The sequence below is a fragment of the Oncorhynchus gorbuscha genome, linkage group LG08, assembly GCF_021184085.1.
Source record: "Oncorhynchus gorbuscha isolate QuinsamMale2020 ecotype Even-year linkage group LG08, OgorEven_v1.0, whole genome shotgun sequence".
NCBI lineage: Eukaryota > Metazoa > Chordata > Actinopteri > Salmoniformes > Salmonidae > Oncorhynchus > Oncorhynchus gorbuscha.
The window spans coordinates 40,689,093-40,703,132 of NC_060180.1; the positions used below are offsets into that span (position 1 = coordinate 40,689,093).

Consider the following 14,040-nt stretch of genomic DNA (forward strand, 5'->3'; position numbering starts at 1 on the left):
CTGTTCCTCTTGAGTGATGGAAATATTTTTCAGGTCGCTTCTTATATAGGCTTACTTCTATGCGTGCGCCTCCCTTCTCAACATCAACAGGAGAGCTCCACACAAAAGACAATGACTAAATTAACAAAACTCGTAAATGGAATGAAATAAATTAAAACTTGTTTCTCACAAGTGTAGCATAGGTTGTGCACTCTGCCAACAATGTGTCCACTCAGACAATGAGAACGGGAAGACTGGAATAATAATATTGAATGCATTCAAAGAATTACCACAACTAAACGTTAGAATATAGAAAGTATAGGAATTAACGGTAAATGTAGTCTACTACTGGTGATGTATGCAATGGGAAATTGATATACACTAACAATTCACACAAGGAAGTTATGAAACAATGATTGTGCACAAATTGGTGGGAGAGAGCAAATTCTGGAGAAAGAAGTGCATTAAGCATCTGGGACATGGCCAATCCAATGGGCGCAAATATACACAGTACCAGTCAAACGTTTGGACACGCCTACTCATTCAAGTATTTTTTTTAAAGCATTAAAAAAATTCTACAATAATAGTGAAGACATCAAAACTATGAAATAACACATGGAATCATTTGTCCAATGAGAGTGGTGAAGTGCTGCATCAGATGACCTGGTCTCCATAATCACCTAATCTCAACCCAATTGAGATGGTTTGGGATGAGAGAGATGGACCGCAGAGTGAAAGAAATGCATCCAACAAGTGTTCACCATATGTGGGAACTCCTTCAGGACTGTTAGAAAAGCATTCCAGGTGAAGCTGGTTGAGAGAATGCCAAGAGTATGCAAATCTGTCATCAAGGCAAAGGGTGGCTACTTCGAAGAATGTCAAATATAAAATCTATGATTCCATATGTGTTATTTCATAGTGTTGATTTCTTCACTATTATTCTACAATATAGAAAATAGTCAAAATAAAGAAAAACCCTTGAATGTGTAGGTGTGTCCAAAGCTTTGATTGGTACTGTATATATATTTGTAACTGCTTGACTAAAACGATCTTGGTCGACCAACAGCCGAACAACCAAACAATCCACCAGTCGACTAATTGGGGTCTGTTTCTCAAACTAGAACTAGACTCTAATGTACTTGTCCTCTTGCTCAGTTGTGCACCGGGACCTCTCACTCCTCTTTCTATTCTGTTTAGAGACAGTTTGCTGCTGTTCTGTGAAGGGAGTATTACACAGCGTTGTACGAGATCTTCACTTTCTTACAGTTTCTCGCATGGAATAGCCTTCATATGTCAGAACAAGAATGGACTGACGAGTTTCAGAAGTAAGTTCTTTGTTTCTGGCCATTTTGAGCCTGTAATGGAACCCACAAATGCTGATGCTCCAGATACTCAACTAGTCTAAAGAAGGACAGTTAGATTGCTTCTTTAAATCAGCACAACTGTTTTCAGCTGTGCTAACATAATCGTAAAAGGGTTTTCTAATGATTAATTCGCCTTTTAAAATGATAAACTTGGATTAGCTAACACAACGTGCCATTGGGACACAGGAGGGATGGTTGCCGATAATGGGCATCTGTATGTGTATGTAGATATTCCATAAATAATTTGCCATTTCCAGCTACAATAGTCATTTACAACCTTAACAATGACTACACTGTATTTCGGATCAATTTCATGTTATTTTAACGGACAAAAAAATGTTATTTTTAAAAATTTATTTCAAAAACAAGGACATTTTCAAACTTTTGAACGGCCCCATGGCAATATGAGTAGAATTGCATGAAATGTGTTAGAAAATTGCTACATTTTCTCTCCACCATGGCAAAGTGTGTAGATTTTCAGAAAACGGCTTTAAAACTACAACATTATCTCTAAGTCCCATGGCAAAATGTGTAGAATTGCAGGAAATGTACTTGAAAACTCTCCACCATCAAGAGGGAGACCACGAAAATGTTTTGCCTGCAAGGTGCTTAGGGCCCCCAAAAGGCTAGGACCGGCCCTAATTTAAGTGCCTGAACTTGACCAATATTTTCTTCTGAAAGTCAATCATGTCAATTTTCTGATAGAATACAAAAAAATATATATACTTTTCCTCAAAAAAGTTATGAGGTCCAAAAGGCCCCACATTGTAGGAATGACCCAGTTGGTCGGCCAACGGTGCAAGTGGCGACACTTCAGGCTGAGGAGTAAATTGCACACTTCCCGATGACCATAGACTGCTGACAGATTAAGGAAACCAACACATCATTTTGTAATGTTGATGAAATATCCCTTTAATGTCTCCTGTAAAAGCGTGTGTCATTTGCCTAGACACGCCCCCACATCTTTCTCCTGAAAACAAGTTGGCATTTAGTCAAGCAGCTCGAAACAATATTTATGACAAGATAAACAAAACCAATGTGAGTACTTACAGTAGAAAACTTCGGTAACTGCCTGGGAGCAAAATAAACTTGCTAGTCAACTTTATTGCCTTGCTGTGGTTTAATGTATAAGCCAGTTTGCTAGCCAGCTAAAATGACATCGCTAACGTTAGCTAGCTAGCTCTGGCTAGCTCCTCTCAGTTTTTCCTCAGATGGCTGGAGAGCCGAAACACAGCAACCAGCTGGAGCAGTTCATGTTGCTGGCCAAAAATACGCAAGGACCCGCTTTGATTACCCTCATAAAACAATTACTGGAAGCTCCGGGGGTATATGTCTTCGGAGAGTTCCTAGAGCTGCCCTGCATTCAACAGGTAACCATAGCTAACCAGCTTCTTTTTCTTCTCAAGTGGAGTGACTTGTGTATGAATGTGGAGGGCATTTTGCACTCAAATGTAGTGGCTAACCCCACAGCACTAGATGTCACTGGTTTCAAGGTATGTGATTGTGTACAATGTTGTCAATTTTTCCCCAACTCACTGCTCTCTCTTTGTAGATGTCAAAAGGTCCCAATGAAGGCTACAGTCAACTGCTCAACATGTTTGCCTATGGCACATACCATGATTATAAAGGTAGTTGATCCTTTCATGCTTTTTTCTGCTTGTGTTATTCATGTTACACGGTAATGGTGCTACAGTATACATGGGTTGATTTATTTACATTTGTACATTTTAGTCAATTTAGCAGACACTTCTCCAGAGCGAATAACAATTAGTGCATTCATCTTTAAAATCCTTAAAGCTGCAATATGTAACTTTTTGGGTGACTGACCAAATTCACGTAGAAATGTTGTGAACACTCTATAGATCTGTCATTCTCATTGAAATCATGTCAAATAAGAGGTAGATCTGTATAATGTATGCTATTTCTATGCTTCCTGTTCATAAGTTTGGGTTTTGCATCTATTTAATTTCTGTTTTGTGTGCCAGCATAAAACAGCAGAAAATGAAATATTTTTGGTTATGAAAAATATTTCACAGCAGTTTAGATGGTACAATTATTATTTACACCAGGGGTCTCCAACCTTTTCTAGCATGAGAGCTACATTTTTAAGCTGCTCATTTTTGAGCTACTCATTTTTTTCTAGCTTTCCAATAGACACAATCTTCTCTCCCCTGCGACTCCTCCCCAGGTCCTTAGTGTACAATAGAAAGTAGTGCACAATATTTTCAATCTTCTCTCCCCTGCGACTCTTCCCCAGGTCCTTAGTGTACAATAGAAAGTAGTGCACAATATTTTCTGGATAATATTTTACCAGATTGTTTTCTCAGTTAAAAAAATTATTTTCAGTCTCAACTACAATTGTTCATGGAGAAAAAATGAAATTGGATGTTCTGAGTATTAAAAAATATGTGTATAATAATAATTCAGATCTGGTAGAAAACATTTTGTTGCGTAATTCCCCTTTAGTTGTGCATCTGGCCCTTTAATTATGCATCTAGCAAGCAAAGAATATGCCATCAAATGTGGGTGTCTAGTGATGGTTCTGTACTGCTGTTGCTCATTTCACAGCAAATTTTGCAATAATAGATACAAATAACATACTTATTCATTATATACTTCTGCCGGGTAAGCCTTACCATTTAATTGAGAAGATTTTGGAGAAAGTATTTCTGTCAACCCACAAGATGGTTAATTCATCAACTGGCTACACACGGAGTGATAGAAAAACACATGCACCACACAGACAGACGGGCTATATTGCTGGAATTTAATCGGCAAATATTGTTAGGTTTGGCTTTTTGAGCCAATAGTGGGTAACCAGGGGTGGGATAATGTCAATGTTGCATTGATTAGATAGTATTTGGAGCTTGCGGTATCTAATACATGTCAAATTGCATGTACATTCAGAATTGTTTAGCGATTTACTCGTATGTGAGCCTACGAGCTACTGGTAGCTCGCGATCAACCTGTTGAAGAACCCTGCTCTACACTATACTTGCTTGTTTTACCGCATAAACTGAAATGATGCACACTATTAGAATTTTAGCAAGCAGGAAATGGCAGAGTGATTTCTGCATCTCAAAGTCTATTGCTTCAATCTAAGTATCATTATTTTAAAAATCCCCATCAAAGTCGATCAGTTTAACCTCTACAGGATCGGTGTGCGGGACGGTTGAGCTAACATAGGCTAGGTTGTAAGGAACAAAAACAAAATCCCAGGACGGAGACATATCTGATATGGGCAGAAAACGTAAATTCTTGTTAATCTAACTGCGCTGTCCAATTTACAGGAGCTATTACAGTGAAAGAATACCATGCTATTGTTTGAGGAGAGTACACAGTTATGAACTTGAAAATGTATGAATTAACCAATTTGGCACATTTGGGCAGTCTTGATGCAGATATCTTGCATTTCAAAGATGATGGTACAAACATAAAAAACACGTTTTTTCGTGGTATTATTTTTTGCCAGATCTCAGGAATTATATTCCCCTACATTAAATTCACATTTCCACAAACTTCAGTGTTTCCGTTGAAATGGTATCAAGAATATGCATATCCTCTTTTCAGGTCCTGAGTTACAGGCAGTTAGATTTGGGTATGTCATTTTAGGCGAAAAATTGAAAAAAGGAGCAGATCCTTATTAAGCTAGTTGACAGTCTTCTATTTGCCATTTATGAATGTGGTATTCAATGTGTTTCTATGGGCTATAGTAGTATAGGCCAAATTCAATATTTTGTTTTATATTTGCTTTTTAAAATTATACCTAAAGGGGTCCTAAAATTCACAGTCGTAGCAAGTACATCATCCCTCAATTATTTATCAGCTAAATCTATGCTAGTAGGAAAATACAATTATTTTTGGTCCTATTTGTCTTTTCAGCATTCAAGGATACTCTACCCCCCTTGACTGAGACCCAGAAGAACAAACTAAGGCATCTGACCATTGTCAACCTGGCTGCAAACATGCAGGTCCGTACAGGACTGTCTACTACTACAGACCCGAAGCAACCCTAAATATTGTTTGTGTATTGTATTTGTGCAGTCAGTTTGATCAAAGAAACCGAGAGCAGTAGGCTTTCTTCTTATTCATGGTGTTCATTATTGGTCCAGCACCAGTTTGCAAATGTGTAATGTGCAGCATCACTCTCACACACTTCTGTTCATTACCATGGTGAGTGCAGGTGATCCCGTACTCGGTGCTGCTGAAGGACCTGGAGGTGGGCAGTGTGCGTGAGCTAGAGGACTTGGTGATAGAGGCTGTGTATGCTGACGTGATCCGGGGGAAGCTGGACCAGTGCAGGCAGCAACTGGAGGTGGACGCCTGCATCGGCCGGGACATCCGCTCCCAGGGCATGGGCCGCATCGCCAGCATACTGACACAGTGGTGTGGGGGGGGGGTCCACGTATAGAAGAGTTCTGCATATTAATGTTTGAGATTATAGACCCGGTTATGAGTCGTTTTTCCCCCCAACAAAAGCCATGTTAGAATGTCATTGTCTGTATCTGATGAATCATTAATATTGTATCATTAGTCCTGCTTTTCTACTGTTCGTTTTATGCCTGTTTCTCTGTCCACATATAGATTCTGCTGATCTTTATGCGTGTCCACAGGTGTAGTGACTGTGAGAGCATGTCTGCGTCCATAGAGCAGGAGGTGGGCAGGGTGAGCCACTGCAGAGAGAGCCACCTCAAAGCTCTGCAGCACATCGAGACCGAGGTGAGGGAAACATTCAGAGAGGGTTGAGGTGGATGGTCAGAAAGAATTAAGTGCTCCATTTTCAAGTATGCTCTGTGGTGCATGCTTTTTAGTGTTGTCTCCCTGTCACGTTTCTGTCCTTCCTCCTCTCTTTCAATTTAAAGGGCTTTATTGGCATGGGAAACATGTTTACATTGCCAAAGCAAGTGAAATAGATTTTTATTTTTTTACTCACAAATGTTATGTCTGTGTCCTATTATGTCTATATACAGTGTTGTGAAAATAGTTAAAGTACAAAAGGGAAAATAAATATTGGTTGTATTTACAATGGTTGCCCTTTTCTTGTGGCAACAGGTCACAAATCTTGCTGCTGTGATTGTACACTGTGGTGTTTCACCCAATAGATATGGGAGTTCATCAAAATTGGATTTGTTTTTCGAATTCTTTGTGGGTCTGTGTAATCTGAGGATAATATGTGTCTCTAATATGGTCTCTGTCTCTCCTGTCTCGGTCAGGTGGGTAACATCCGCAGGATGATGTCAGCAACCACGTCTACGTCCACTCAGGACATGGACCCTCTGGGGGAGCAGGAGGGGGAAGGGGCCATGGCAGGCTCCGGGGCCGAGCGCAGGCAGACTCCTCTACAGATAATCTCCAAGGTCAAGAGCCTCAACAACCAGAGACACTGACCACTGTAGCCTGAAACGGGCATGTACTGTTTTATTAAGACATAGGCTGCTCAGTGTTCTGAAGGTGCTTCCACGCCTTGTCTCCTTCCCTCAGTCTGCACTGCCTTCAAACAACTGAAAGGGAGGAGACAAGGAGAGTAAGACTCTTTTGAGATTTATTCCATGGGTTTGTGGCCTGGACTAGGAGTCTTTTGTTTAAGGCACTATCCTTTCCCCTGTTTATAAAAAGGTTGTTTCTAATTTGTCTTTAAAAAAAATGGGATAAAGAGAGAATGTATTTCCTGTTGAATGTGCTGATTTTTGTCATTTTATTTGCTAATAGCAAATATTAAAAGCTATGTTTTCAGATTTTGAACTGAACTTCATTATCACAAATGCAACATCACTTGATTTAGCACACAAGTTTCATCAGCATACTGCTATGTAGTTTAGGAAATATTGCTGATCTTATCAGTGTTATCCTGTCCCCCATCTAAATCTGTGATTATTCAAATGGAAACAATTTCCGGTTATGTTGAAGAGTTCTACTAAATGTTCACGAATGAAAGACCCGCTCCAGCCCTACACAGACGAGATGCTTTTGCTTGAGTTATTGTCTGGGGGCTGAAGAGTATGTTTTTAGGTCTGTCTGCTGCCTCGTTGGGAACCCCTTCTCTCCCCTGCCCAGCCCTGCGTACCCCGCTGACCTAGTTTTCAATTGTTTTCTGCCTGAGACAATGGGAGAAAATGGTTTCATAACCACACACAATACCTGGGTGTTATTCAACAGGATTGTTGTTAAGGGTTCTCATTGTGGCGTGATTGTGTGTAGAGCGTTGTGCACATCCATTATGTGACCAATTCATGCAGCCCTCCCCCAGCGAGCAGTTTCAGTACCCAACGCCCTTTCCACACACACACACTTTGTCCTCACCCTGGGGTCTCAAAGTTATTCTTATAGAGAGATCTCAAATGTCCCTGTTGACAGCCTTTACAAAACCTTTCCTTTCTCACGCCACTTAATAACTATTCACGTTGCGCCACTTACTAACTCATTCACGTTGCGCCACTTACTAACCCATTCACTTTGCTCCACTTACGAACTCATTCACTTTGCTCCACTTACTAACTCATTCACTTTGCGCCACTTACTAACTCATTCACTTTGCTCTACTTTATGACCCTTAAGGTTATGACCCTTATTAGACCCTTGCCTAGTGTCTTTGTAGGGCTTGTGTGTGTTATGTCAGCACCATGGTAACCTCCGTTGATCCCTAGGGCAGGAACCACCACACACACACACACCCTAAACCCAATTCTCCAAATACTGGGTTTCTTGTCTCAATGGAAATATGGACTGGCAAAAGCAAATCCTGTCTTAGGCTTCTGCAATGCACTTCTTGTGGCAGTGAGCTGTAACCCTTGTAGTCATTTGAGACTGCTGAACTGGCCGACTAGAGGAGATGGCTCTGGTAAGTACGCCTCCAAAACATCTCCATACGATGTGATGTCAGTCATGCCATGATTTAGCAGGACATTAATGCACTTTCAAGTTAAGCTTTCTATGGATTTGTGTGTGTTCAATTTTAAGCGTGTGGCTTTGGCTTGATTTAATGTTCTCTGATGTATTTCAGGTCTAGAGCAGTGGGTGTGCTATCACAGCAAGAAGAGGCGAGAGAGGTGAGATGCTTGAACCACTTGTTTGTCTAGCTGTCCTCCCTCATTTTCCATTTAGTATCTCTGACTTTCCCTTCTAAGACTGCTGACCTCTCGTTTTACATTTAGTATCTCTCACTTTCCCTTCTAAGACTGCTGACCTCTCCCTTCTTCAACCTTGCTTGCTGGTCTAGCTCTGTGTGGTCAGTGCCACTGAGACTGGTAAAAGAGGTGTAATACTGAGCGATAGACTGTCAAAAAGAAAGGGGGGGGGGGGCTTCAGTACACTATGCCCACTCGAGGGGGAGGGATGGGGAGGAGCGAGTGAGCGGAGGCCAGATTAATCAAAGGACATCAAAGGGGATGGAGGGATAGGATGAAAGCGTGCCGACCGTTTGTCCCATGCCATCCCGCTCTGCCTGAGCTGGCTTACAGATCTCAGGGCCATTGTGCCACGCGGGTGCATGGAGGGGGCTGGGACACGACACACATACACACTACAGTACCAACACAACACTACAAACTTAGAAACAACACAGACTCACACCATACCAGGGCTGCTAATTAGCAGGGACCTCACGACACAATATTAGATTTGTGTGTGTTGGGTATATGTTGGGAAATTGTTAGATAGAAACAAGCATTTTGCTACACCCATAATAACATCTGCTTAACACGTGTATGTGACCAATACAATTTGATTTGATTTATCACGATACTCAGGTGCCAATACTATATTTATTGCGATTCTCACGATTCTATTTGATATTGCGGTTTGATGTTCCAAATATATTGCTCACTATATGTCTGCTGCAGAGAGGGAGACGAGAGAGAATGAGTTTTGATCAGTCATAATATCGTCCAAAATAATATTGCGATATGTGACTGTTTTGATTCCCCCCCCCCCCCCCCCCCCCCCCCCCCCAGTCACTACACACACTCACACACTCACACACAAAGTACTGCGAGTGGAAATTAGCGCTTTCTCCTCTTACACTTATTTACTGTCGGTCTCCTTTTTTCCTCCTTTCTCTCTTTCCATCCCCCAATGTGTGTCTCTCTCACACACCCGTTCTCTCTGTTATGCCGCAACTTCAAAGCACAGCCCTCTGATGTTGCCAAAGTCGGCCACTCACTCAAACTGCGGCACAGCCACTCATACACACAGTCACACACACTTCACACAGCCAAATCCACAAATGTGTATATATAGTCTATTTCGGACACACCTGTTGCTGACAGGTGTAAAATCGAGCACACAGCCATGCAATCTCCATAGACAAACATTGGCAGTAGAATGGCCTCACTGAAAAGCTCAATGACTCTCAACGTGGCACCGTCATAGGATGCCACCTTTCCAACAAGTTAGTTTGTCAAATGTCTGCCCTGCTAGAGCTGCCCCGGTCAACTGTAAGGGCTGTTATTGTTAAGTGGAAAAGTCTAGGAGCAACAACGGCTCAGCCGCGAAGTGGTAGGCCACACAAGCTCACAGAACAGGACCGCTGAAGCTGGTAGTGCATAAAAATCATATGTCCTCGGTTGCAACACTCACTACCAAGTTCTAAACTGCCTCTGGAAGCAACATCAACACAAGAACTGTTCGTCGGGAGCTTCATGAAATGGGTTTCTATGGCCGAGCAGCCGCACACAAGCCTAAGATCACCATGCGCAATGCCAAACATCGACTGGAGGGGTGTATAGCTTGCCGCCATTGGACTCTGGAGCAGTGGAAACACGTTCTCTGAAGTGATTAATCACTCTTCGCCATCTGGCAGTACGACGGATGAATCTGGGTTTGGCGGATGCCAGGAGAATGCTACCTGCCCGATTACATAGTGCCAACTGTAAAGTTTGGTGGATAAAGAATAATGGTCTGGGGCTGGTTTTCATGGTTCGGGCTAGGCCCCTTAGTTCCAGTGAAGGGAAATTTTAATGCTATAGCATACAATGACATCCTAGAAGATTCTGTGCTTCCAACGTTGTGGCAACAGTTTGGGGAAGGTCCTTTCCTGTTTCATCATGATAATGCCCCTGTGCACAAATCGAGGCCCATACAGAAATGGTTGTCTCGATCTGTGTGGGATAACTTGACTGGCGTAGACAGAGCCCTGACGTCATCCGCATCGAACACCTTTGGGATGAATTGGAATGCCGACTGCAAGCCAGGCCTAATCGCCCAACATCAGTGCCCGACCTCACTAATGCTTTTGTGGCTGAATTGGAAGCAAGTTCCAACATCTAGTGGAAAGCCTTCCCAGACGAGTGGAGGCTGTTATAGAAACAAATGTGAACCAACTTCATATTAATGCCCATGATTTGGAATTAGATGTTCAATGAGCAGCTGTCCACATACAGTTCTTTTGGAAAATATTCAGACCCCTTGACATTTTCCACATTTGGTTTACGTTACAGCCTTACTAAAAAATATATATAAATATATATTTTTTTATCCCTCAGTCTACACACAATACACCCATGATGACAAAGCGAAAACAGGTTTCTAGATTTTTTTTTGCAAAATAACAAAAAATAAGTCAGAAATATCACATTTATATAAGTTTTCAGACCCTTTACTCAGTACTTTGTTGTGAAGCACCTTTGGCAGCGATTACAGGCTCGGGTCTTGGGTATGATGCTACAAGCTTGGCACACCTGTATTTGTGGAGTTTCTCCCATTCTTCTCTGCAGATCCTCTCACGCTCTGGCTGGGCTTCAGAGATGTTTGATCGGGTTCAATTCTGGGCTCTGATTGGGCCACTCAAGGACATTCAGAGACTTGTCCCGAAGCCACTCCTGCGTTGTCTTGGTTGTGTGCTTAGGGCCGTGGTCCTGTTGGAAGGTGAACCATCGCCCCAGTCTGAGGTTCTGAGCACTCTGGAGAAGATTTTTATCAATGATATCTCTGTACTTTGCTCCGTTCATCTTTCCCTCGATCCTGACTCGTCTCCCAGTCCTTGCTGCAGAAAAACATCCCCACAGCATGATGCTGCCACCACCATGCTTCACTGTAAGGATGGTGCCAAGTTTCCTCCAGACGTGATGCTTGGCATTCAGACCAAAGAGTTCAATCTTGGTTTCATCAGACCAGAGAATCTTGTTTCTCATGGTCTGAGTCCTTTGGGTGCCTTTTGCAAACTCCAAGTGGGCTGTCGTACCTTTTTTAATGAGTGGCTTCCATCTGGCCTCTGTACTAGAAAGGCCTGATTGGTGGAGGGCTGCAGAGATGGTTGTCCTTATGGAAGTTTCTCCCATCTTCACAGAGGAACTCTGGAGTTCTGTCAGTGACCATTGTGTTTTTGGTCATCTCCCTGACCAAGGCCCTTCTCCCCTGATTGCTCAGTTTGGCCAGGCGGCCAGTTCTAGGAAGAGTCTTGGTGGTTCCAAACTTCTTCCATTTTAAGATTGATGGAGGCCACTGTGTTTTTGAACCTTCAATGCTGCAGACACTTTTGGTCCTTGTCCGCAGATCTGTGCCTCGACACAATCCTGTCTCGAAGTTATATTCTAACCAAATTCAATTGCTAACATTTTGAAAAACCTGTTTTCGCTTTGTCATTATGGGGTATTGTGTTTAGATCAATGAGGAAGAAAATACATTTGATCCATATTAGAATAAGGCTGTAACGTAACAATGTGGATAAAGGGAAGGGTTTGTTGTTAGCAGTGTGAACCCTGCCGTCAGCATTGGCCTGTGGGGGAGGGTTGCAGCGGCAGACTTTGATGCTGTCCTGCTACTGTTGGAGCCGCGCTGCGTTTCATCGTTCAGCCGCTCACTTGGCTTAAAGATGACTCCAATTTGCGTCGCTCTTTTGGCTTACTGGCGCTTTGTATCTAGACCTCGTTTTATGTGGACGTCTAGCTAGTGTGTGACCATAGACCGCGTTCTCTCCACTAACAGTCTGTGTATGGGTGTACAGAACATCGTGTCTGTGTTGGTGGTATGGTCTTCTGTGGTCGCCGTTATTGTCACATTTTGTTGTCGGTTCTACAGAAGTCTCAAGAACCTGGGTGATGGGTGTCTGAACAACTTGTGATTTTCAGAGGAAAATGAAAACTTAACACTGAGATCCAACTTGGAAGTCACTTTGTTTAGAATCAAGGTCTGCGTTCTCCTCTTGACCTCTATTTGACTTATTTGTAAAACCTTATAGATTAGGTCAGGAGTCTTTCCTGGCCACGTGACCTGCGCAGGAAAAAACCCTGGTTCTTCTATTACAATATGCGTTAGTTCCTCTAGAAAATAACAGGTGCAAACATTTTGTCAAGTACAAATTAAACCAGGTTGCCCTGAAATTGGGGTTCAGTTCAAACCCACATGGCATTAAAAAATGAAGATGCATACACCTTTTCCTGTTCCCAGATAGAATAGCAGAACGGTTCACAGTAGAGTAGAAATATTCATAAACTGCCCTCACAGATATTGGCCTATTAGTTTTTAGAATAAGGTGTGTGTGTGTGTGTGTGTGTGTGTGTGTGTGTGTGTGTGTGTGTGTGTGTGTGTGTGTGTGTGTGTGTGTGTGTGTGTGTGTGTGTGTGTGTGTGTGTGTGTGTGTGTGTGTGTGTGTGTGTGTGTGTGTACACAGGTAGTAGTTATGTTAGTAACAAAGATTTGGTTTGATTTAAATCTGGTCTTAATTACATACCGACAACGCATCAAAGAAGAGTCTTCATAACGATCAATGCTGTTTTGGCTACTCATGCTGGAGCTGCAATGCATAGACATACAGCAAAACGTTACCAAGATGGAAAACTTTTCAATTGAAACCTACTAGTTTGCTACTATAAGACACAACTTATGATGACCACCATTCTTATAATGTATCTTTATATAACGATTTGTGAGTTCATCTGAGAAAGACAAAAGTGATGTGAACTGACAATATTTTAATGGGGGGGATAAAGGGCTGTAAGTGATCAATGGGGGCGGTGTCCGAGTGATTCCCGGGGGACGGCTTTGAAGTGGGCATCCTCTGAGAGACATCGAGCACAATGCCCTCTTTGACGGGCAGGGAGAATGGCAGACGCTCCTCTCTCTCTTCTCACTGTCCCTCCCCCATCTCTCAGTCCTCTGCTCTGTCCCTCCCCGCTTTCTCTCATCTCTCTGTCCATGTTCTCTCTCTCTCTCTTTCTTCCTCTCATCTCTCCGTCCCCGTCTCCCTGTCTTCCCTATCTCTCTGTCACTGATACCCTGCTTTGCTCGGCCCTTTCACAACATTAACTCTCTCACACAGCCATAGCTCCACAACTAACTCTCTCCCTCCAATGTTAATGAATTCAAACACCCCCCCTCCTTGCCTCCAAGCCCCATCACTCCACCCCCTCCCTCCTGGCTCCCTCTCCCCCCTTTTCACAGAACCAAACCTCTTTGTAATTTCCAGCCTTGGCAAGTTGTACTCAGATTTGCTGTCACAGTTTTAATGAATTCAGCTGTTTGTGCATTGGCCATGGGAGCATCTCTCCTCCCTCCCCCTCCCTCACTCTCGCCCCTCCTCCACCTCTCTGGTGTTTCCCGAGGGACTCTATATATACCGCAGACCACTCTACTCCTTCCTATTGTTCCTCTAAGGAAACTTGCAGACAGATGCCCCGCGGCAGCACAGTGTGTGTGGGAGAGTGCAGAGAGACAGCCACGATAGAGACAAGTCTCAAGACAATAGCTGGTGCTGCTGGACAGA

General features: G+C 42.8%; 1 protein-coding gene across 4 annotated transcripts; it reads left to right on the forward strand.

Moving 5' to 3' along the window:
- The first annotated feature begins 2,224 nt into the window (after nt 1-2,224).
- On the forward strand, nt 2,225-7,078 carry LOC124040865 (COP9 signalosome complex subunit 7b-like). 4 transcript variants are annotated; one of them, XM_046357971.1, is made up of 7 exons: nt 2,225-2,381; nt 2,524-2,713; nt 2,896-2,971; nt 5,226-5,314; nt 5,527-5,729; nt 5,957-6,062; nt 6,557-7,078. In XM_046357971.1, exons 2-7 carry the CDS (start codon nt 2,555-2,557, stop codon nt 6,728-6,730), a joined length of 807 nt encoding a protein of 268 aa, XP_046213927.1. In that variant the 5' UTR covers nt 2,225-2,381; nt 2,524-2,554; the 3' UTR covers nt 6,731-7,078. The 4 variants fall into 4 exon arrangements, with proteins under 4 accessions (XP_046213927.1, XP_046213926.1, XP_046213925.1 ...); XM_046357970.1 differs by having other exon boundaries at nt 2,249-2,381; nt 2,544-2,713; XM_046357969.1 differs by having other exon boundaries at nt 2,265-2,381; nt 2,534-2,713.
- Nucleotides 7,079-14,040: the final 6,962 nt, after the last annotated feature.

Coding starts and splice junctions, on each gene's coding strand:
- LOC124040865 (XM_046357971.1), top strand. CDS start 2,555: ATGGCTGGAGAGCCGAAACACAGCAACCAGCTGGAGCAGTTCATGTTG. Junction 2,972..5,225: donor CACATACCATGATTATAAAG/GTAGTTGATCCT, acceptor TTGTCTTTTCAG/CATTCAAGGATACTCTACCC. Junction 5,315..5,526: donor ACCTGGCTGCAAACATGCAG/GTCCGTACAGGA, acceptor TGGTGAGTGCAG/GTGATCCCGTACTCGGTGCT.